Genomic DNA, 24,076 nt, shown 5'->3' with positions numbered 1-24,076 from the left:
GCTGGCCCCTAGCCTGTGCTACTTAGGTCGTGCAGGTAGCACACTGAGCCCAGGGCTTGTCCACGTCACCCCTGTGAACAGTGAACTTAGAGGAGTCCAGGTGTGATTGGTCTTTCTCGCTCTGCACACAGACCGTGGACAAGCAGGAGATTCACACTTTGTTGGCATGCGTGGTGTTTAAAAAGTTATAAACACTGAAAAGTGTAGAGACTTTGTGTGGAAACGTAGGGGGCATGGCAATGCTGGACCTTCCTTCTTGCATGGCAACCCCTGGCCCTGCGTGGTGAAATGGGGTCACTTCCTGTAGAGGCACATGCTCTCCGCTTTGCCACAGTCCCCACCACTCCCTATAACTGCCCAAGCGGGGCGTCCCCTGCCACTGTACCACTGTGATTGTGTAGGGGCAACAGAGACAGAGTACGCAACAAGGGGAACGATTTCTTGCACCCACGACTCTTGGAGGCAGGAAAAGGAGACTGAGAAGCTGGGCTCCTCAAGGCAAACGGAGAAGGCACATTCTGGGGCGGAACTGAAGATTGCTGCCTGATTTACTAGGACACAAAGGGCGTCTTGCTGTCCCTGGCTCCTCCCCCAGTGCAGGGCTGGCAGGCTCTGTGGCACCCGTGTGTGCAGCCTGGTGGCTCTGTGTGAGGATCGGGGCAGGGCTGGGACCACCGGATCCTTTGCTGCTAAACAAACACCATTTCTATGTTCGCCCACAGCCATGCGGCTCAGCCCTCGCTGAGTCAGCATTTCAGAATAGCACCTAAAAATGGAGAATTGTATTCTTCCTCTCCTAGGTTATTTGCAGAAAATATTTAAAACAATGCCGCTTTCCGGCACTGATTTCTGGGTGGGAAGGAGATGCTGTGGGCCCATGCTGGGAAGGTACCTGCCCGTTCTTCACCTCACCTTCACGCCCATTGTTTACCCACATGCCAGGTCACCTTCTGAGAGTCCAATGTGGGGGCTGGCATTACTTTAAAACGTGGGAGACGAAAGGTCCCGAAACCACAAGAATACAAAAATCCTTTTGTGAAGGACTTGCAAAAGACCAAATATGTATGTTGACTTCAGTTTTGCATGAGCAGGTACACCACTCAGGATGGTGTCCAGGGCAGGCAGCTCTGTCTGCCGAACGTCCTCTCTGCCTCAGCCCCGCCTCCCTGGGCCCAGCCTGCTTCCCTCATTTATATGATGAATGCCCGGGGCCCCTGTGGGAGCCACCTCTGTGGGGGCCACTGCTCAGCTGACACTGCTGCCGACAGAACCCAAAGGGTGGGGGGAGTTTGAGACTCAAAATTAGAAAGTCTATTAATATAATCTACCATATTAATATGCCCATGGAGAAGAACATATGATCATCTCAATAGGTGATTAAAATACATTTATCAAAAGCCACCATCCATTTCTGATAAAAACATTTAGGAAAATAAAAATAGATGGCTAATTCTTTAATGCAATGAGAGAGAGAGAGAGAGAGAGAGAGAGAGAGAGAGAGAGAGAGAGAGAGAGAGAGAGAGAGATGTCCATATATACAGCAAGCCGAAATGTACCATTATGGATTAATACTGAAATTAGAAGCTTCCGTGAAACCACGAATGTGACAAGGAGGCCCAGTGACCCAAATGTGCTGGCCAGGCTCAGGCGCCAGCATGAGGGACAGACACCCGGGAGGAGGAGGCTGGGGTCAGGGCTTACAGATGACACGGCCGCCTACAAAACCAAACAAAGCAACCGAAAAGCCGTCAGGAACAGTGAGCCAGCGAGAGGGCCGACTCCGAATACACAGTGCAAAGGCCAACAGCTTCCTGATCTAGAAATGACAGCAAATATAACGGAAGAAAAGATCCCATTTACAAGAGCCACACAAACAGAAAACACCTCAGCACAGCCTACACGAAATGGGCAGGATCTCTGCAAAGAACACTCCTCTACTCTGCGGGCGACAGAAGCACAGACCCGAATAGAGACTCTTCACCCAAACCGCCAGTCAGTCCCCTGTTACCTCTGTGCTCAGTACAGTTCAGCACAAACATCTAAAATGGAGATTTTGGAACGCCTTCCCCCTAACACACTTCTAAAGTTTAGCTGGAAGAATAGTCACGGGAATATAATTAGCAAAATTGTGGGGGGAAAAGAATTAACCCTATCATGTACTAAAGCTTATTATAAAGCTGTAAGATTCAAAACAGTGTGGTAACAGATAAAAAGATGAGTTTAAAAAAATGTGCATGACTCTACTTACACACAGAACCATATAGTCGTGCGCCACTTAACGACGGGACAGGTCTGAGAAATGCGTCGTTAGGCCATTCTGTTGGGCAAACACTGTAGTGTACTGAGAGCGGCCTGGATGCCACACCCTCTTGCACCCCGAGGCCATGTGGTCCAGCCTCTGAGTCCCGGGCTACCGCCTGCACAGCATGCTACTGTGCAAACAACACGCGATTAAATCAAGTTCAAGGGAAAATGATGCAACTGAGACACTTGGTAAACGTGAGCTGTGTGAGGCTGCTGCCCCGCTAGCACAGCATACTGCTTTACAGCAAACTTCTGTAAGGAGAAAGAACACGCTCTGATATAACAATAAAAACTGTCATATGTAAATACATAAGCCAGGAATACTCATAGTATTAAGTCCTGTGTACTCTACGTGATTATATCTGCTCTACTTCTGTATGACTGGCAGTGCAGTGGGCTGTTTACACCGGCATCACTCTAAACACGTGGGTAACATGCTACACTATGGTGTTAGGATGGCTGTGACATCCCTATGTGACAGGAATTTCACAACCTACGGGGGAGCACCATTGTATGTGTGGCCTGTTGTGGACTCAAACGTTCCGTGGCACGTGACCGTATTTAATAAAGGTAGTATTTAGAATTTACTGAAGAAAGTAATCAATGTTAAGAAAACTGGCTAACATTTTAGGATAAAATAAATATGGTTCTAGTTCTCACCTAATAAATTTCACATGGATTAAGTAGTTGAAAAGCATTAATATTTTAAATACATTAAACTACAAAAGAGCAAGAGAAAATAAAAGTGAATATTTTTATAATCTTCTAAGTATGATCCGAAGCCAAAAATAAACAAAACTGCCCATGAAAAATTTAGCGGAATACAGCATTAACAAGGTGAAAAGACACGGTTAAAGTAGTGTGTGTGTGTGTGTGTGTGTGTGTGAACACAGAACAGAGAGAAGGCTGTTATAAAGAGTATAAAGAACTCTTTAAAAATGGATGAAAAAAGCTAAAGAATCCAGTAGGAAAAATTAGGCAAAGGGTACAAACCGAAGACACTCGTAAAAGAAATACAAACAGCCTATAAACATATGGAGAGATGTTCACCTTTAAATACCAGGGAGGCTTTGCCAGTGAGAGGGTGTGGGAAACAGGTGCCCTCATATGCGGAAGGTGGGGGGTTATGTGGGCCTAACAAAAGGCAAAACGGTAACGTATATTTTTCTAAAGAAAGGCCCAGGGGAGCAAAGACACGTGTAACAAGGAAATATATTGCAGCAGTGTAATAGCGAATAATTGGAACAACTCAAAAGCCAATCAATAGTGGATTGCTTAAATAAATCATGGCATGATCATAAAAGGAAACAACACGTAGTCACTGAAAAGAGTGAGGCAGACAGATCTGTGTGAAATGGCACGAAAGGATCTGCAAGAGGTACTGTAAGTATGAAAGCAAGGTATGGCTAATATGCATACTGTGGGCCTGTGTAATGTTCGAGTGTGTGTGTGTATCTCAGGAGTGGACTGTGGGGAATGTCACATGTCTGAAGTGTCTTCATTTTTATAAACGTATGACCTCTGAACTCAGGGAAAACACTAAATATTAAAAATTGATTTTGATTGGCAGGGTAGCTGCTTAAGATGATAAACTGCCCAAGAAATTTACCAGAATTTATGGGCAGAGAACTGATCTTGTCTGTGCATTGCAACAGTGGTTCCTAAGCTGTGGTCGGACTCCTGGAGTGGTGGTCCCCAAGCTACTTCCACATTTCGAAATAAGGCTAACACTTCTTCTGTGCCTCCAGAAAGGCTGTTATACAGACTCATTAGGTTTCTTTGTTTGGGGCTGGAATGATCTGAACTCAGTGTGATAATTCTGTAGAATCTGGTGGCAGCTCTGTGGTTTTTAGCCAAAATGTAAAAAAGAGGAGCAGAATGGGTTAACTCCTATTCATTTAACTAACTTCTACTCAATAAATGAAGTAGGCAGAGCCCTCCCCGCCCCAAGATATCAGGTTCCTTACTGAAATATAAATAAAGAAAAAAGATTCTGGGCGGTGAAAATGTTAAATCTCTCAAGTCAGGAGAAGGCACCTTATTTCTTGTTGCAGTTTAATATCCGACCACTAGATGGTGCTAAGGGTCCACGCATTTTGCAACATCTCCCGGTACAAAATTCTTTCACGTTAATAAGCACAATGAAAGCTTTCCAAAAGTCGAGAGAATGAACAATTGTGCTGGGATATGAACATTTTGCTTTTATAAAATTGGGACTCTGCCATTTCATTACTGATACAAAAATCTTCTGTCTCCCTTTCTTCCCACATACGCAGGTCCCAAATCCACTCTAAATCTCATGGGACTGCGGAAGCCCATGAAAAGTCTATGTCCAAAAGTTGAATTCAAAAATTCTTTTCACCTCGAGCTGCCAAATGTATTTCCATTAATTTCACCTCAATGTCGTGACGTAAATGCTAGTGGAATCGGCCCCAAGCTAAATAAGCAATAAGCCCATTTTTCAACACACAAACACATAAAGATGTCAGCTCAAACTGTTTACTAATTAACACTTAAAAAGACACAAATTAGATATGCGTGGCTAAGAGCAATTATAATCAAGACGAATTTCTCTAGTCATTTGGGAACTGAAAAAAAATGCCTAATTGCTGGAACCAATGTTTTAAAAACTGAAATCATGCCAGTTAGCAAATATGTTCATTTAAAGAACATTCCACGTGACTAGACTCTTGAGGATTGACTACAAACATGAGAACAAGGAAAATATTTAGGTATAAAATTAAAATTTTAAGCTCCCTTAGATTTATAACTTCTTCATTAACTACGTCTGCAAACAGCAGCCCATAAAAACCTGTAGCAATTAAGTGGTTAAATGAACTGCCTCCCTTGTCAATTTTAAAGGAGTGATTAATATCAGATCGTCCCTTTACTAATTAGACTCTCCCTTGTCTTTCGGCTTTAGAATCGCGTGAAAATGGAGGCCGTTTGCGCCACCGGGAAGCGTGGCAGGCTAACGACACTTCCCTCGCCGGGCTTGAGCGTGGCACCCACCAAAGGGAGGCGAGCTCGTGGTGGCCCGTGGAGGTGGGCGGCAGGTGGGGAACGGCTGTGCGTGGAGCTGGGGCGCGCGGGATGCCCGTCCATCACAGGAATCGCTGGCTCCTCTCTTTAAAGGACCTGCGGGCCGTTACGCACGCAGCATGAAGCCCACTGCCACCAAGGCGGCTGCCCCCTGGCCTTCAGTCCCTGAGACACAGGCCAGATTGGTCTGTGAGGGCGGCAGGTGGGGCAGCGGGCCGGGAGGAGCACAGACCGGCTCCAGGAAAGGGTACCTGGGACTTGGGAATTGTTGCCGAAGCTGCTGCCCCGACTGCGGGCCGGGAGCTGCCGCCCCCGCGGCGGTGGGGGATCCATCAGATGGAGAAATGGGGCGACTGCGTACAAGGGAAATAAAGAGCGGCAGAGACGAAGAATATTTATACGCCCGTCTCCTCGCTCGGAGAGAAGATGCTTCATCACGGGGCTCGGCTGCAAAAACACACTTTTCCCGACTGTCGACTCTGGAGCAGAGAGAACCCTTTGTTTGGCAGCCGGGAGGACAGCGTGGCCTCAAGGTCACGGCCCCCAGGGTCGCCCAGCTGCCGCCCAGCCCCAGGGGGAGTGGCCCGAAGACCTCCCATGCTTCCATAGCCGCGCCCCCCCCCCCCCACGCCTGCCCCCTGGTCACCTCCCTGGTTGAGGGGAAATGAACAAAACCTCACTTCTCAAGCCTGGGACTAATTTCCTGGCAAAGCCCCGGCTCTGAGCCACGATGGACCCCGGCGGCAGGGCCCTGGCTGCAGGCGGCGGGGCCAGGCAGAACCAGAGCCGCTACCACCATCAGGGGCTGACAGTGGTCAGATTTCAAATTCTTTATCAATCATGGCTTCATTCATTTTCAACAACCCGCTGCACTGCCTGAGCGTATTTCTATTGTGAGAGGTTTCGCCTTTATGTTTTTTTTCCCCTTCGAAATCTGCTTCACAGCATGTACGCTAATTTTAATAATGATCTTAAAACATGACCTTCCTTGGGTGTCTTTAATGAAACTTCACCAAGTGCCGCCTAGGCCACAACCGCTGGGGAAATCCTAAGACCACTGACCAGGACGCAGACCTGGGGCGGGGTCAGCAGGCCTGTAGGTCAACTTGAGGTGGAAACGAGGGGACCTGCCCCAGGGTCAAGCCCAGGTGGCAGGTCTGGCATGCTGCCCCGGACATCCGGTTCAAAACCTGCCCTCTCCACTGCACCCTGCTGCCTCCACTGTTCACACAGTGCAAACACCCCCCCGCAACATCCGGTGTCCAGGGCCCACAGGGCAGGCGGCTCTGGGCCATGCTGCCAGAGAGCCTGGTCCCAGCGGTGCACCGCCCTGGAGCTCGTCAGGGTTCTGTGGGGCTGAGGGGCCCTGCCCACCCCCAATCGAGGTGACACCTTGTTTCTTTCCACCTGTTAGTCGATGGCATGCAATTCTTGGGCTGGCAGGCTGCGGCCCACTGTGTGTCCATGCTGCGTCTGGGGACAGCTCTCTTGGGCTGGCTGCTGGAGGGTTGCCTTTGGTCCCTAACTACCTAAGCTCAAAGCTGACAGGCTAATGGGGTGCATTCATGGAGTGACCTGCCCAGGCCAAGTGGCGGTGACAGGCACAGGCTTGAATTTAGAAACAGCCCAGGCAGCGCAAGCAAGGAAAGTTCAAGTGGGCAGGAAAGCAGACCTACCAGGGTCTCGATGTGTGCACCATGCTGCCCTCAGGGACAGGCCCTTCTCTGTCTGCCTGGGTAGGGACCGTGGCCCAGTTTTCCTCTGTGAATAGGGTGTGGCGGGAGCAGGGAGGGGAGTGCTAGCCCAGCACAAAGCAGCCTTCTCCACAGATGCCTTAGGAAACCAGGCAAGACCCCAGGAGTTCAGAGGGGCAAGGAGCCCCACGGGGGTCACAGCGTCTGGGCCCCTGAACCCAAAGGCAGTCTCCCACCTTTTTGGGGGGTGGGAAGCTTGGCATAACAGTGTCAAATATGGTGGAATAATAGTTCACAGTGGGCAAAGAACACTGCCCGGCATAGCTGGTCCTGCACCAGGTCCATCCCTACCCCACCATGAGCAGCCAGACCTGCTGGGAGTAAAAAGGAGCCAGGCCCTGCCAGGCCTCCAGCTGCACCAGCAAGGTTGAGTTCAGAGGCTAAAGGAACAAGTTCAAGTTTATTTATGGAGAAAACCCTCTGCTTTGCAGAAGACGGAGCCGTCCACCAAAGTGTATGGATATCAACATACTAATCACCATTAAATGCACACGGATGGCTGGTGTAAGTAACATGTGTAAATCCTCAGATTAAATGCCAAACTCTACAGCATTCTGGACTGAGGGGGGATTTGCGATGATTTTACACCCTACTGAACGTTTCCAGCCTTCCCCCATTTCTCTGCATTTTAAACGCCACTTTAATTTCCTTCAACAGAGAATACAGATGTGTGTTTTAAACCCATCGCTAAAAACAAGAACTAAAGCTTGGCTCGACCAACCACTAAAAACAAGAACTAAAGCTTCGCTCGACCAACCAGCATGGAGAAGCAGCATGTCACGCTGGAACGGGGCTGGATGTACACTGGTTCACACACGGAGGACAGTAACGACAGTGACCATGACCGTGACCATAGCAGCCCTAACTGAGCAGCAGGCAGGGCAGGCATTGTTCTAAGCCATTTACAAGACTCCCTCAGTCAAACCCCATACATGCTGCAGGGTAAAAGCATTTTTTTACTACTCCCATTTCACAGAAGAGGAAACTGAGGCGCAGAAAGGTTGAATGGAAGAGCTCAGCCTCACACCCAGGGCAGACGACTGCGGAGCCCGTCTGCCCCATCAGGCTCTGCTCGGAGCATCTGACCTCAAGGTAATACAGTCCAACCACACAGTTTTAGGCCAGATTTTAGTCCTGAGGGAAGAGAATGGAGCTTCACAGTGGTTTCTACCACATGCACAGGCCTCAGCCACCCGATCCTGAGACCTGAAGGCCGGTCAGAAAACAGCCTCCCGCACTGCGGTGTCCCCACCAGCCCCGTAGAGGTACACAGAACCACAGGCTTTCAGTCATAATGGAGAGGGTTTGGAGATTGACACGCCAGGTCTCAATCTTGTCCTGGGCAAGTTACTTCACCCCTCGGAGTCTCCATTTCTGCCCCACGAAGTGGGGAGGAACGACACCCACGTGGTCAGCTTGGGGTGACTGTTACGGCCCAGCGAGCGCTCGGAGGACCCAGGGCAGAGGAGGCAACACTGAGATGGCAGCCCCGTCTCCAGCACAGGCCACCTCACGACTCCCAGCCCACAGCGATGGGCACTCGTCCGCCAGTGCTTCCGACATACATTTATTTGGTATTCACAAAAAACCCTGAGGTGGGTTCTACTGAGATCCCTGCTTTACACAGAGAGCGGGGGGGACTTGCCCCCAGTCAGTGTGGGGCTGGGTTAGACCTATTTCCGTTTGAACTTGACCTTCCTAAACGGGTCACAGGCTGTGCCCCTGCTTTACCACCTGCAGCCAGAGCAGGCCACCCTCAGAGGCCTTCCCCTCCACACACCGAGTGGGATGTGGGACCCCACGCAACGGCAGGTAGTGAGCAGGCGGCTGGCCTCCCATCCCAGCTCTCGATTTTGAGAAGGGCTAACAAGGAATTCTGTGCACATATCCCTAACATGCTAGCCAGCCATTCTTTTTCCTAAGTTTAGTGCCCCCCCAAGTCTATAGATGACAATCAAGTTGGCTTTTATGATTTACTGAAAATCAAAGACAAAGGGGGACTTTTTGTCTTGTTTTTGCTATGACAGGTTTAGAAATTTGTTGTACTACACTGATTCAATTTTCCTTGATTTCAGCCATCTTTCAATAATGCAACCTGCTTCTGCTGGCTGGGTATACAAGAGAAAACCCAAAGGGGCTGAGAATATTGAAATGGTTCTACCATTTCCATCTTGGAGACAAATGTTCCTCTCTGAGGAGAGCTGGCTGTGAGCATGTGACTGCTTAACAGCCTCCTCTACATAAAAGATGACACACTCGCTAGTGCTGTCTCAGGAAGACGGGGCACACGGGCACATCTGACCTCCTGTTTGATTCTTGTATCTCCACTCTTTCTTCTGAATTGGCACATGTACCCCCGTCCTGGATTTCTTTCCTTTTATTAGGAAAACATCCAGACTATTTCAAACAGAGCTGCCAAAGGGGGTCTGGCTTATCACACACAGTGGGGTGCATCCTGACACTGGAAATCACATAGGGGCTGGGACATGTCCCCAAACCTCTACTGGTGGCGTGTCCTAAAACAGAAGGAGGCAGAAAAGTCAATTCCACACCCATCCCCCAACCTCCACCTTCTTTAAGCGGAAACATTAAAAACAAACAAACAAAAAAGCACAAGGGATTGTTCCGTCTGTCCCTTAAAACCTTCTGACTTTGGGCAGACAAGGAGATGCTGGTCATACTTGACTTGAAGTAACGGACACATTAGACGTGAGTTTCTTTTTCCATTCAATAGATCTGAGTGAAATAAAAGTGCTTTTCTCAAAACGGCACCCCACACCCAGGTCCTTCCTGTTCCTGGAACAGGATCCCTAATGAGAGGAGAGACCCAGGGGTGAGCGAGCGGCGGCTCAGGCCCCCTCCGCCTCTCGGGGTGGTTCGCTTACCTCTTTCTCAATTTCTGCCAGAGATTTGATGGTGATTCCCAAAAGGTCAAAGGGCTGCATCTGAAAATACAGACCAAGCCGTTCTTTTAAAGGGCAGGAACACGCTCCTTCACGCTGGCTTTCCTGTACAACATGTGAAGCTCACCCCTGCCGCCATCCCCGCCGTGATCTTGTGTTTTCTCCACCCCTTTCCACGGAAACCTTCCGTGGGACCCTGCAGTGGTCACTGAGGGTAAATGGACCAGGAGCATATTCCAGAAACTGGCTGTCAGTGGGGCGGGTCCCTTCTGGTGGAGACCCCTGCTTAGTCATCTGTCTTCAGCACCCAGGGTGGGGTCACGGCCATCCTGAAAGACAGTGACTGTCACCAGTAACCCACCGCTCTCTGCTCCCTGCTCATGGGAAAAGCCCATTTGCTTTCTCTCGGCAGCTGGGGCTGGAGCTGCCCAGGGCCTCGCCAGAGGCCTCTGCGTCTAAGTGGTGGAATGCGCCTAAGGAGTTCCAGGAGGCCAGTAGCGAATCTCTCCTCTGGGACGCCAGGCGTCCAGGGAAGGAGGTGGGGGAATTTCAGGTCTTTGAAAATGCAAGGTGAATGAAATACCTGCCCATCAATTATCATTTGCGAAATCAATGGTGGTGAAAAATAATATCGGATTTCCATGGGTGTTTCTATATTTTCACAAATACTGGGGACCTTTTTAACTTTTTAAAAAAGATGCTGGTGTTCCAACAGAGCATGAAAAATCAAACCCACATGGTCGGGAGACAGAGTCAGCTGGAGGCCTAGGGAAGCCTGGGCTGAAATGCATGGTGGTGGGGAGGGGCACAGGGGCCCCTCTCTGAGGTCCCAGTCTGGTCCCACTGGGCACAGGGGCCTTTGTGGTCCCGCGAAGGCACCGGCTCCTCCTCCTGTACCCCAGCCAGCAGCGGGCAGCCGTGGGTGAACAAGGGGAACCTGAGAGCCTCCTACACACTCCAGGGCCTTTCCGGTGCTGAACTGCAGCCCAGAGGTGGGGGGCAGAGCCTAAGCTGGGCCAGAGGGGTCTCCTACGAGGCGAGATCAGGAAGAGGCCGGCTTCGGAGTCCAAGAACCGGGACTCAGAACCGGGCTCAGCGCCTCCTCGTCATGCAGCCACAGGTTAAATCACTTCATCATTTCCTCTCCTGTTAAAACGGCGCGTGGGCGGCCCTCCCGGACTAAACGAGAGACGTGCAGGGCAGCGCTTGGCACGGGGCTTGGCCGGAGTCCGCGCCTTGAGCACTTGCTGAGTCGGCAGCGCCCTGGTAGCGGCACATTAGCGAGGGCGAACTTGGGACAGGGCCACCGCATTAGGCACTCGGCTCCCGGGGCTGCGCGGCCAGTAGCCAGGAAACGGTCTGGCTCTCACCTGCTGCCAGCCCGAGCGGCGCGAGAGCGGGGCGCCTGCCCGCGCGCCCGGGATCCAGCAGCGGTCCAGCTGTTGTATCATTAGGCTCTCACGGCCCCACTAAACTTTCCCGACTGGAGCTGGTGCGCAGGACAGAGCAGCCTCTCCGAGGGGGCAGGCGGGAGAGGCGCCAGCGTCTCCATGGCAACGCGGCCAAGTGGAGTCGGCTGGAGTTACTCATGCTCCGCGTGTCACGTCAGGAGCATTTTTCAAGATTAAGCTGCTTACCAGAAGGGTTCAGAGGAGGCCTATTATATTTCATGAAAATGGAAACTGTGGAGCAGGTCAAATCGCAAGCCGGGTGGCTTTAAGCTGGATCCAAGGAAAACACTGAAGGATTCTTTAGCTGGTGCCCAAACCAGGGCCTTCACGTTTATGAGCTGCTCAAAGCAAACTTCTTCAGAAAGGATAAAACGCCCCAGAAACACGTCTATCGAGCCAGCGTGGGCCCGGCTGCCTAGCTGAGGGAGGGCCATTGCCATCGGGGGTGGGGTGGGGGGCAGGCACCATCTGAGAGGGGACTCCAGGGGTGCCCGGCGGGGCCTGCAGCCCCTGCCCACAGCCACCCAATGCCCATATGGTGGCCCCTCTCAGGGTCTGAGCTCTGGCCTTTGGGCCCCATCAGCTTGGGGGCCGGCTGGGGGTTGGGTTTGCTCTGTGTATCACAGTGCCAATGCTGGCCAGTGGTGAGGGGGGACCCACCGCTGCGGGAGACCCTCCGCAGTGAGACACTGCACAGCAGGGCCAGCCCAGCCCTATGTTAGCCTCCGAGTTAAAGCAGAGAACATGGTGACTGCAGAATGCAGCAATTAAAATGGCAAAAACGAGGCAGCCTCCCTCCTGGAGGACACCACCGTTGTTAAATAAAGAACAAAAATGAAGCTGAACTTGGACACCAAGCGAAGTTCCGTCCAATTAACCATCACATTGGAAACAAAAAGCCTCGGCTGCACCTGAGTTTGCGAGTCTCTCTCACTCCCTCTTCTTTCGTTCATTCTCAAGGGCCTACCATGGGCAGCCTTGGCTGAAGGGGCTCAGAGGGGCCTCGGCCCACTCCCAGCTCTCGGGCAGCCTGTTGGTGGCGCAGGGTGCTTCCGCCAGGCCGGGAGGAAAACGCCTGCAGAGGTGACTCTCAAGGAGGCAGGGGTGCGGGGGCCACCAGGAGAGCCCTGCATGCCATGGGGCAGGGGGCGCTCAGGCTGGGGGTGGTGAAAGGGAAGGGAAACCATGCATGAAACTTACACTTTCCGGAACACAAGAAAACTTCTCTGAGATCATAAAAGGCACACCATCCATTGCTGCAAAAGAAGAAAAAAAGAGAAAATGGCATTGTAGACACCATCCATGTTCAGAATTGAGATGTAAACATAGACAGAACAAGCCAGCGGGCGGCTGGAGCCAACCACCTGTACGCAGGTGAGTGGGGCTTAGGGGGACGTGCGCACAGGTGCCCTCCCTGCTCCTGGGACACACACCTAGTGTGGGAGGCAGACGCTCCGCACAACCCTGAAGAGCAAGCAGTTGTGTAGACAAGAGCTGTGGGAGCAGAGAAGGGCCCAGCATCCACCCTAGGAGCCGGGCCTCTGTCTGTGAGCAGTAGGAGCCCCTGAGGGCGCTTGGCGGGGCAGAGGTGCATGAGGCTGAGAGGGGACAGAGCCACAGGAGGCGTGTTAGACATTCTCTCGCTGAGCTGTCAGGCTCACGGGAAATGTCTAGGTTGGAGGAAAGGGCAATTTTGGTCAGGCAGACCAGGTTTGAATCCTGGCCCTGGCTTTGAATGGGCTTCTTAAGTTACGTTTCAAAGAGGACCAGTGGCCCGTGGGAAAGGCGTGTGTGAGCTGGCAGTGCGTACAGGCCTGGCAGAGCAGGTGTGGGGCCACACGGCCACCTCTGTGAACTTGGCCCCAGTCCTGCAAGGCTCGCGAGCCTGCTTGGTCTCCAAGGACGCCACAGGAACGGTAAGAGTGGGTCTCCAAATGTGCGCTGTGTATGTGTGTGTGTGTGTGTGTGTGTGTGTGTACGTCAATGGTCCATCCCCTTTCCACAGCCCTCTACCCACGGTGTCCCCAGCCAAAGCCATCAGAGGCACACGGAGAAAGCCACAACCCGGCGCTGCCTCCACTGGCGTGTCCTCTCCCAGGACAAGTGCACTTTGTGAATCACAACATCAGAGAAGGACTGAATCCACATTAGTGCCAGAAACCTTGGCACGGTGACAGGCCAGGTCTGACAGGACCGCTCGAGGGGCGTGCCCGGTGTGAAGGCTCAGCAGCCCTGGATAGTCCTTGGGACTGGCTTCTCTGTCAGGTCCCCGCAGAGTCGGGGATAGGCTGAGGCCAGGCTCCCCTCAGTCCCCACACTGGTTCCAGCCATTTGGGCCAAGACCTGTAGCCCAGCAGATGGCATGGGGGCCTCACCCTGAGGATAGATGGGTCTTCTGGTTAATTGTGGTTTTAGGAAGAAATGAAGAAACGGAACAAAAGCCATGGAGAGTCAGTTTCCTGGGAAAAGGGTTCTTTGCTTCCCTCAGTATCTGAAATGGGGACCTCTCTGGTATATAAGCAGCAGACCATTTTTCTCAGGTCTAAGAAAGAAGAGTCACAGATGCAGAAAGAAGCAAAGCCGTAGAAAAGGAAATAAAAGAAAGGAAGGAAAATAAATTTGGGACAAATCCTCTCTGATCGGCCAAATGAACCAAATGGCTCACTTTAAACTACATTCATAATTTATTTCAGGAAAGAAAAAACAAAGAAACTTTCTCTGGTAAGTCTGAAGAAAAAGAACCGGCGCATCTGGCCCCAGCAGCTGCCCTGGACAACACCCCCACCCCCTTCTGCTGTCCAAAGCGTGGCCACTGTCCGGAACAGAGACACTTGCAGTCTCCCATCACAGGGGGCCCTGCAGCCAGCTGCAAACAGTGCCACGCTGCCCCAGAAAGGAGGAGAAAAGCCCCACATAGCCTGACACACTGTGTCACCATCAAACATACCAGTGAGAGCCAAGCACCTATGCATGCCTGCTCATTTACAGCTGGGAAATCGGTGACCAAGCCACCGTGCCTGCTGGAGAGGGCAGGACCAGGCCCCAATCAAGATCCAAGAGGAGGCCATGCTTCCTTCCAGCCTTGCCTCTGCCTGCCCACGTGGACTTACCCCACAGGGCACTGACTTCCTACCCCTTCCCTATGCCACGGAGAAAGGCGGGCATGTGGCACTCACATTTCTGATCACTCCACAGATCGGGGATCAGAGGCTCAGAGAGGCCGAGGTCTGCCGAGGTCACCCAGGCAGCAAGCAGGGACTCCAAAGTCCATTAGGTATAAATGGAGTTTCTGAATACAAATCTGCTTCTCCCACACCAGGCCCTTCAAGGTTTTGACAACCATTATCACGCCCTCCCCAAGCCCCGCAGTGGCCCTTTTCTGAGCTCTTTGGATCAGGCCTGTGGCCCAGGAAGAGCCGACGCGTGCCGACAGTCCGCATGCAGACCCGCTATCGCCGCCTCCCCAACCCTGCTTTTCTGGGGACTTCCCACCTGCCATCACGGTGCTGCTCCCGCCTGGCCACTCCAAGTCAAGCGCTAGAGGCCGCAGCCTTCCTTACCCTCCTTCAAAGTGCCAAAGCCCGCTGCTGTCACCTGCTGTGGCCGCGTCCCTCTGCTCTCCGCACACGTATCTGCACACAGCCTGCCCCCCGGCTGCTCTCTGCCTCTGAGACGGACGGCAGGGCCTGGGTCAGGCCCCGGCACGCCCCGTGGCTCTGTGCTCAGGAGGCATGCCCACTGCTCTCCTGGGGGGCGCCTCTCAGCACAGCCCACGCCGCTGAGAACCCACCAGCCCCCCTCTAGGTGTTCTGCCTCTGGCGTTTTAAAGACCTTCTTAGTGTTTGGGGGTTTCCGTTAAGATATGATGACAAATTCCCTCCCCCTGTTGACTGTTTTTAAGTATCAACATGTGTTTAGAGGACCTGTGTTCTGAAAAGGTGGTGAGGTGGCCTGCAGAGGCCTGATGACCCCCCTGGGAGGCCCGGGGGTGGGAGAGAGGGAGGGAGGAGGCACCTTCCCAGCCGAGGTTCAGTCCCACCTGGACCTCCAGAGGGAAGAGGATGGGAGAGTTCCCAGGTGGGGTCCTCACCGGCATATGAGGCCCTGCGGCCCACACTGTCCCTGTTCACACAGTGCCCCTTCCCTTCCCCCCTTATGTTTACGCCTGGCCATCCTTCTGGGGTCTGCCCAGAGCCCCTCCTGCAGGAAGCCACCCCGTGAGGGCCTCCCCTCCCCCGACCCTGTACTTGTCCCGCATCGCGTCTCTTCTCTGGGTGGTCCACACGCAGGTCTCCTCTGCACCCCAGAGGGGCTCAGTGACCATGCAGGGACAGTGACGGAGGTTGCTCCAGCCAGGGGCACGTACCAAACCCCCTGAAAGTCTGGTGAGTCACCGCCTGTCACACCCCCTGCTGGCTGATAGGGACAAAGCCATGGGTTTCCAGAAGTGAAGAACCACCTCCAGGGATGGAGAAGGTCTCAGCAGGGAGGAGTGCTTTGTTTCGTTTGTTCATGCTGACAATTGAGGTTAAGTTTACCTAACAGAAAGCCAACTGTTTCAGACTACATGATGCAGGGGCGTCTGGCACCTTCACAACGTTGAGCGACCGCCACCTCCATCGAGTTCCAGAGCATTTTCCTCACTCCAGGGAACACCCCATCCCCCAGACCCTCAGTAAGGCCCCCAGGGGCGGGCTTTCACCCCTTCTTCCAACAGGCAGTCCTGCCTTTGAAAAGAAAGGTCCAGGAACCTAAGACTGGCTAGTGGACTGTGGCTGCCGGCCCCATGGCCTGTTTGTCATGTTCCTGCCTTGCTGGTTACAACGAGATGGGGAGAGTGGTTTGCCCAGCTCGGCTGATCGGACAGGGAAGACTGTAAGTAAAAATTGAGGAGAAAAACAAAAAGACCCCGAAAAAAATAATGTCAAACTTGGATATTAGCAATAATAGCATTTTATGTACATATGCATATTATATATAGTTTTATATAGATAAATGTATAATGTGTCATATATGTCTATTTTATATCGCATTTATGGAACATGCAATATAGTTTTGTGTATCTATACACACACGTGTATACATATATGTACACACACAGCATTCTAAGAGAGACTAAAGGAAGTGGGGACAGTCCACGGCCACACCTCCCAGTGGGCCCTGTGCACCCGCCTTCCGGGGTGGCGTCCTGCTCCCACACCTAGAGGGCCTGCAGGATGGTGGGCAGCTGTTGGGGCTGAGCGAGGGCTAATCCCCCAAGTGAGCAATCATGGCGTTCAGTTAAGGTCCACCTTCTGGCCCTCAGGAGGCAGTCTCTTCACAGAAACACTTCTGAGGAGGCTGGAGACAGAAGGCTAGACACGCTGTCATTAGGGGAACCCCCAAAGGGAGGAAATTTGGGACAAGTTACCACTGTATCTTAGAGTTCATGAGAGAAAGACAGGCTCCGTCAGATGCTCTTCACATTCTTCTAGGAAACAGGAGGAAAGGAGGTAGGTGGGTGGGATCCTGTGGGTTCGGCTGTGGGAACGGGGCTCCCTCAGGAGGAACAAGACACTCCCATCCATGTGCGGAGCTCCTTACGGGGGGCCAGGATCCCCAGGAGCCAGTGAAAGTTTGCTAAACAGGTAATGTGCCACCCAAATTTCAATTATTTAAAAAATCTAATACGTCACAGGTTATGGTAGGCTGAAAGGATGTGGATTTTAGCAAAGCGTTTGACAAATATCTCATGGTACCCAAGTGGATAAGACAGATAAATACGTCTGGACAATGTTAAGGGCAGGAGAATCCCTAACTGGTTGGACTGGATGTACAAGTTAGCTGATTAACAGATTGATGCTGACCTTGAGCGACCTCTCCGGCAGTTGCCCAGGGTGTTATCAGTTACTTCGGTGAAGATGTGCACAGTGGCCAATGGGGAGTCAGGGAGGAGAGTCTATAAACCGGCAACACAGAAATCCAATAAAGACCTCAAAAAGGTGGGATCGTGGGCTAACTTTAACAGATGTAAGGTCAGTGGTACGTCCTATACTTTACGTCCAAAGACCTACTGTATTAGATGGAATGAAAGAGATGTGGAAGATACAAAAACAGATCTGTATGCAGGTGCGTAATGCGATTCACCACGTGGAAAGCAGGGGCGATGCTGCTGTAAGGCACGGCGCTACCACCCTGGCACCACAGCCAGTGGCCGCTCCCTCTGTCTGGAGTTCAATGCCAGGACTGAATTCTCAGAGGCTCATCCGGCAGCTTCCCGAGAGGCTGAGGATGGTGAGGGCCCCGAAGCCAGACCACGTGAGGGAAGGAGAAGAAGCCACCAGGCCTGATGCTCTAGGAAGGCACGATCCTGTCCATTTTGTTCACCGCTGCCCCCACTGGGGCCCCAGAGCCCAGTGCCGGGCCTGGCACACGGGAAGTTCGGCAAGGTGGGGGCTCTGGCCCAGTAAGAGAACACTCGAAGGTGACAGCAGCCAAACGTCTGCATGTATCCTCAGAGCTGTCAGAGCAAGAGGGGCTAGAGAGATGGGGCATGGCTCAGAGGGGACAGCTGTCCTCCTCCGGGGAAGGCGTGGGGAAGGCCCTGCAGGTCTGGATGAGGCGGGCCGAGTGCCCAGCAGGCGGCCACGTGTCGGGGAGCTGGGGAGGGGTTTTGTGTGTTGGGTACAAAGCTGATCTCTGGGACCGCTAAATCCCCTTCTAATTCCATAACATTCATTTCTACTCTCCTTATCTGGGCAGCCTTTCCATATTTTAAAGTATCTAGAGATTTGCCAAACATAATTCTTAAAATCAACGGCACACGTTTTTCATGTGTTTCAAAAGCGCATTCATAAATCACCTCCCTCCTGGCTTCTCATGGGGGAGCCATGTTTCCTCCCTTCTCTCTTTCCCTCCCTCCTTCCTTCCCTCTTCCCTCCCTCCCTTCCTTAGCCGAAGCCAGTATTTTGTCTTCACAACTCTTAGCAACTAGTCTGATCCTGTTCTAGCATTGTCTATTGCTGAGTTCTGCTCCGAGTGACACAGGATAGGGGGACTGGAGATAGAGCCAGGAGTGAGAGGTCCCTGCTCTCACGAAGCCGCCATCAGGGGCTCCATTTTCATCCCCAGCGGGCCGCCCAGTCAGCCTGGGGTTTGCATAAGGACTCTCACATAGACACGGCCTGGCCAACCTGTGGTCACGACCCAGACACGGGGTCAGAGCCTGCCCTCTCCTCATGGGTGCCAAGAGTGGCATTCCTGGGCACACGGCAGTCCCCTCGGCTCCCTGAGTGACGTTACAAAGACTCCCCCAAGCTCAGAGGTAACACAACCTCTCCTCTGGCCCATTCTACAAAGAAAGGGAAGGAAAGGAAACCCACGTGCACTGACCACAGACTAGGGAGTGGCTCCGCATCAAATAACCCTCAACACGGTCACTTGCAAGTTACACTTTGGGAAACCAAGGTTCAGAGCAGTTACGCACGTAGCCCAAGTCCAGCCTGAGGTGGCACGCAGACCTGGGCCTTAACTCCAACTCAGTGGGCGGCAGGTGTGTGGCCCTTTAGCGACTGTCTGTGAAGTGGGGATAAACAGTCACTCTCCGGCAGCTGCTGGGGGCGGGGTGGGGGCGGCGAAAGGAAGTGCAACTGGACAGGAGAGCCGAGGTGAGAGGCACACGCCAGGCAGGACAGTGTTTCCTTCTTTTCCTTCTCCGGTTTTCTTTTGGGTGGCAGTTTTAACAGAACGCTGACCCGAATGCTGAGGGAGCCACCCACCGCAGAAGAAAGCAAGGACGTGCCTCGGGTCCCGTGGCACCATTAGCATTCTCCGAAACAAACGAGCTTCCACAGAGCTGTAATTAAGCAGGCCTGTAATTAAGTATGTGCCCTTTATCACAACGATCATGCTTAAAGATGGCATGACGCATGGAACTCTGTTATTAATGCTGTAATCCCAAACTCAAGCGCGACCACGCAGAAATCAGCGTGTCAGGCCTGTCACCGGAGTGTTTGGAAAATACATTAAAGAGAAAACCAGGAAACAATGAGCTCATTCAACTGTCCTTTTCACAGCCAGGCACCGCGAGTCCAGAGGACCCTGAACGCTTACAGAATCTGCAAGGTTTAAACAAATAAAGCTCTAATCTGCTCCTGTATTAATACCGCCCTGTTTTAAAAAAGGAAAAGGTTGGGGAGGGTACTGACTCTTTTTTCCAACTGACCCGAATACCTGCCTTGCCCTTCCTGGGGACGCAGTCCAATTTGCACGCTGTATTTGTGGGACACAAATGTGGACTCTCGCTTGCACAAGCAGCTCTGCCATGAATCTGTGGGAACCTGGCCTGGCAATGGGTAGGGTTATAGCTCCTGCATCTTCCTTCGTAAGAGAAGTATAATTTTACCTGCCAAGGCAATGCCTCAGAACCGTCCCTTGGTTTTCCCCTCCAATCACACCCTCGGACTTCTGTACTCTCAACCGAAACCCACCGCTGACCATCTCCCAAGGGCTCCGGACCCAGGGCCACCCCATCGCCTTGGGTACCTACAGTTGCTCAGGGCTGCCAACCCCTTCAAAAAAAAAAGCTCCAATCAGCACATGCGTTAATTTCAACACACACGTCGGAGTCACAACATCCCATGGTAGAAAATGTAAAATTTAAAAAGAACTCTATTACAGCATCTCAGTTGTTATCTGCTTATGGTCGTCAAGCAGTGTTAAGTGAACTTGAGTCAGGGCCCCTCGGAAGTACGGTACTGGCAGAGATGGTGGTGAACAACGTGCTCCTGGCAGGTAGTCATTCTCAGAATAAAATTAAACGCCACTGGGGTGGTGGGAGGCCTTCACTTCTGTGGGGCCTGCTTGGGGCTTGGAGCTGTAAATAATCCAGCAACACGGCCCTTTCTTCTCCCCTTTCTGCGGTGGTTCAAAAGTCCGTCACAATTTGTATGGGAAAAATGCCAACAACTCAAGGTCTCAAGGCCATTTCTCAAAACTCATTTGCAAACCAAAACACCAAGCTTAGTCTGTGCTCTCGGTGATTTCACTGTTGGGATATTCCTTGGAAGGTCTTTGTAGACACCTCCAGAGCTGTCTTCTCGGTGACATTCCAATTGAGTTTACACAAGGCCAACGACTTCCTTCTAGATCCCCAAGGTAATTTGTTTTGCCATGTTATTCATAAGCCAAAAGGAGTGATTTATCAGGCACATGGAGACCCTTCTGAGTCCCACACATGGGAGGCGGCCCCGTGGGGAGGAAGGAGCGGGTGCCGGAGTCAGAGAGGCGTGAGCTCAGCTGCTGGCTGGCCGTGGGGCTCTGGACAAGTCACCCAGCCTCTGAGTTTCTGAGTTCCATCTGGCAAAGGAGGATAATCATGCCCACTTTGGAGCGCAGCTGAGGGGTGAACCTGCAGCCGAGGAAAGGCCCGCCCAGCCCGGCCCGCAGCAGGTGCTCCCCACATGGCAGTCCCGGCCGAGTCTCGCAGAGCAGGCAGCCGCTGCTTCCTCCCGGAAGGAATTCGGATCAGGTCCTCTGCCCGCCCCTCCCTTTGACTCAGGACACACGTCTACTCTCGGTGCCTCTCTTTCCTCCACTGTAGAAGGAAGAGACAACAATACCTGCATTGCTGTGGCAATTACATAAAAACCTGAAGCCCCAGGTACAAACAACCACTCAATAATTGTCATCATCATCATCTCATTATTAAGACTGCACTAGAGGACGATGCCTTTCTAAGGTAGTCAGTGGTCCCTCTCTCTATCGCGGTTCACTTATCGCAGCCTCACGGTAGCGCAGGATTTTTAAAAAATATTACATTTAATTATTGATGGCGGATTTTTCGCTCTATGGCGGGATTTTGCGGTACTGTACACGTATGTTGTTAAAGTTACGTAGGTTTAAGAGTGTAGAATAAATGTAAGGTTCCTACTTCGCGGGGGGTGGGGTGGGGGTCTGAAACGTAATACCGGGATAAGTGAGGGAACACTGTAGACCTTTTTCTTTTGCTGCCTTCTTTTACATACAAACAGAAGCACAGCCACGTTAAATCATGGAGCCTGGGGGCTGTGAGTCCCAGTCCAAAGGCTTCTGAAGGGGCAGAAGGAAGGCCTGCCTGGGAGGACCTCACTGCAATCCTGGACCACGGCTCTCCCCGGCATCTGCCCTCTCCGGTGGTACAGGTCAAGCTTGATGGTAGGAGCAAGGCCCCAGGTGGGCCCAGGCTGCTTAATGCCCCCTGGAAAAGAGCCCCCAAAAGAAAGTGAAGGACACTGCCCCATCAGGAGTTAATTTGCCACGCAGTAGGACATGCCATCTCCTTTAACACAGAGGTGCCTTCACACCACAAATATTCTCTGAGCTTCTATTTGGCATGGGTAATTAGGAAGGTCCCCCCTCCCCATATTTCTCAGTCCCCTCATGTCTACACAAAATGCCTGCCAATAACTACCACTATCGTCATTGTTTGGGGCAACTCTACCATTCCAGAGTTCCAGTATCCTGAGTGGAATCTGAGGGCCTCCAGCCCTTCTTCAGAGCAGCCGGGAGTGGAGGGTGGGGAGCAGAAGCTTTGAACAGAATCCCATCTCCCATTGGCTTGGGGTAGGTCTCTGAGCTGCGGAGCTGGGAGGGCGGGAGTCCAGAGAGCTGGGCTGCCCCACACTCTACACCCACAAGAAACTCCAGGTCCTTGAATAAGGACATTCTCACTCTGCTACAGAAATGCTTCTTAAAACTTCCTAATACTTAACGGTTTGGGGCAGAGACCAGCTACATTTTGCTCAAAGATAAAACCCATGTGTTCCCACCACACGAAGTGCGAGGTGAGAACAGCTTCCTATAGGACACGAAGAAGTCATCCGAAGGTGGAGGCGGGTAAGTACAATCAGGAAGGATGAGAAGGTGAATGGAAGTGACAGGGGCCTGGAAGATGCTCAGGAGCCCAAGCTGGACCATCACTTGGCCACACCACTCGTGGCCAAGACCACGTGCCCACCTCAGAGATCTACGGAGTTCGCTTTCACATGCGGGTCTCTCTCCTTCAGTCCTTTCCTTAAACACTTCAATGGTTTCCTGACGTTTACAGGGTGACATCCAAACGCCAACATCCAGACCCCCACAGGGTGACCACAGCTGAGTTTTGTGGCCCAGTTCATCTCCCCTCCCCCATGCCCCAAACTATGCACCCTTTTCTGACTGAGCCATGCATTCTATCAGTGATACACCCCCTCTTTGCTGGGGGCTCAGCCTGGAGAGCCCGTTCCTGCTCAGGAACCCCGAAACTGGCTGAAATGTTGCCCCTTCGAGATACCTTCCAAGCTACCGCTCATGGAGTTTGTGGTCTGTTTGCCCAGTGCATGCTCTGGTCACATGTCCCAACGTCCTCGCCCAGTGACGAGCTCCATGCTGGCCTAGGGCCTGCAAGGAAGAGGCGAACGAAGGCCACCGTCCAGAAGAACGCTATGTTTTGTAATGGGAAGTCTTTAGGACTCTGTGAAAAAGGGACATTCCCGCTCCTTTTTTCTGATTCCATGACCGACTAGTCACCTTTCAATGACTTATCTGCCCATGTACCTGACTAACAGGCAGGAGGCTGAAGTGTCACACAAGAGTAGAAAGGTACAAACGTATCAGTTTCATTAAAGATTTGAAAAGACTGTCCTCAGGTTAAAATTGGTACAAAATGTGACATTCTGTTACCACAGCACAGAGATCTCTTGACCTAGATTAGTGGGATCAAGTTCCCAGGGGCCTGGGCACCCCCAAGTGAATACGAGAATTCGGGGTGAGGGCCGCAGCTGAGGCCCAGGCTGGGGTGCGGCATGAGCCCTGGAGGGATGGCCACTGTGGGAAATGCTGCCCGAGCCAACTCTGGGCTCCACCCTGCCTGGAAATGCCAGGCAGGCACCTCCCAAGGACCAGTCACGGTGACAGACCTAAAGGCCAAGGAAAGAGGGACCTGAAAATAAAGACAGAAAGTCTGGCAATCTAAACCCAACTTATGTTTACGTGAGACTGTGTGCATCTGAACTAGGTCAGACCTGAATAATAAAGCAAACAATTTGAAGAAGAAAGAAAGCCCTTTCGATGTCTTACGTTTTCCTTACTTTACAGAAAGCTCAACTACTGGACTTCCCAGTTCAGAACCAAAGGCCTGGGTATCTCCCCACCAGGAAGCTACACTAGGGGGCGGTGGGCGGGCTCCAACAGCCCCGCAGAGGGTATGGGGTGGCAGGAGGCTGCAGGCTTCAGGCCCGCAGTTGGGAGGGGGCACAGGAGGACATACACCAAACACACACAGGGACATTTCTAACCAGCAGAATTTTCAAGAAATGTTTCCCTGTGCAAATGGCTCCTCTTGAAAGCATCAGATTGCTTTTCAAAACCGGGCCCCAACAGACACACGCTCCGGGCCACGGCGATATGCGCAGAAAGGGGGCAGCTTGAGACAGAGCCGATGTCTGACCCAACACCCACTCCGATCTGCAAAAACCAGGGAGGGTGCCGCCCCCTCTCCGTTGCTGTGAATGGGAAGTACGGTGCCACAAATTACCCAGATTTCAGATTTAATATTAACGTTTAAAGGGCATGTCGCAAAAACATATTCTCTAAATACTGGTGTGGAGTTCGCTCTGTGAGTTCA

General features: G+C 52.2%; 1 protein-coding gene across 2 annotated transcripts in view; it reads right to left on the bottom strand.

The window, feature by feature from the left end:
- The window catches only part of MVB12B (multivesicular body subunit 12B), a 155,552-nt gene that overhangs the window by 10,847 nt on the left and 120,629 nt on the right, over positions 1 to 24,076 (bottom strand). For both annotated transcript variants that reach the window (XM_090274733.1, XM_090274735.1), the window contains exons 8-9: positions 12,655 to 12,710; positions 9,986 to 10,045 (exon numbers count right to left, since the gene is read on the bottom strand). In XM_090274733.1, the coding sequence (XP_090130859.1) occupies positions 9,986 to 10,045; positions 12,655 to 12,710 (116 nt within the window). The remainder of the gene's footprint in view (positions 1 to 9,985; positions 10,046 to 12,654; positions 12,711 to 24,076) is intronic.

Source organism: Furipterus horrens, unplaced genomic scaffold, assembly GCF_987537825.1.
Source record: "Furipterus horrens unplaced genomic scaffold, mFurHor1.1.pri manual_scaffold_4, whole genome shotgun sequence".
Taxonomy (NCBI): Eukaryota; Metazoa; Chordata; class Mammalia; order Chiroptera; family Furipteridae; genus Furipterus; species Furipterus horrens.
This window is presented reverse-complemented; position numbering and strand designations above follow the sequence as displayed.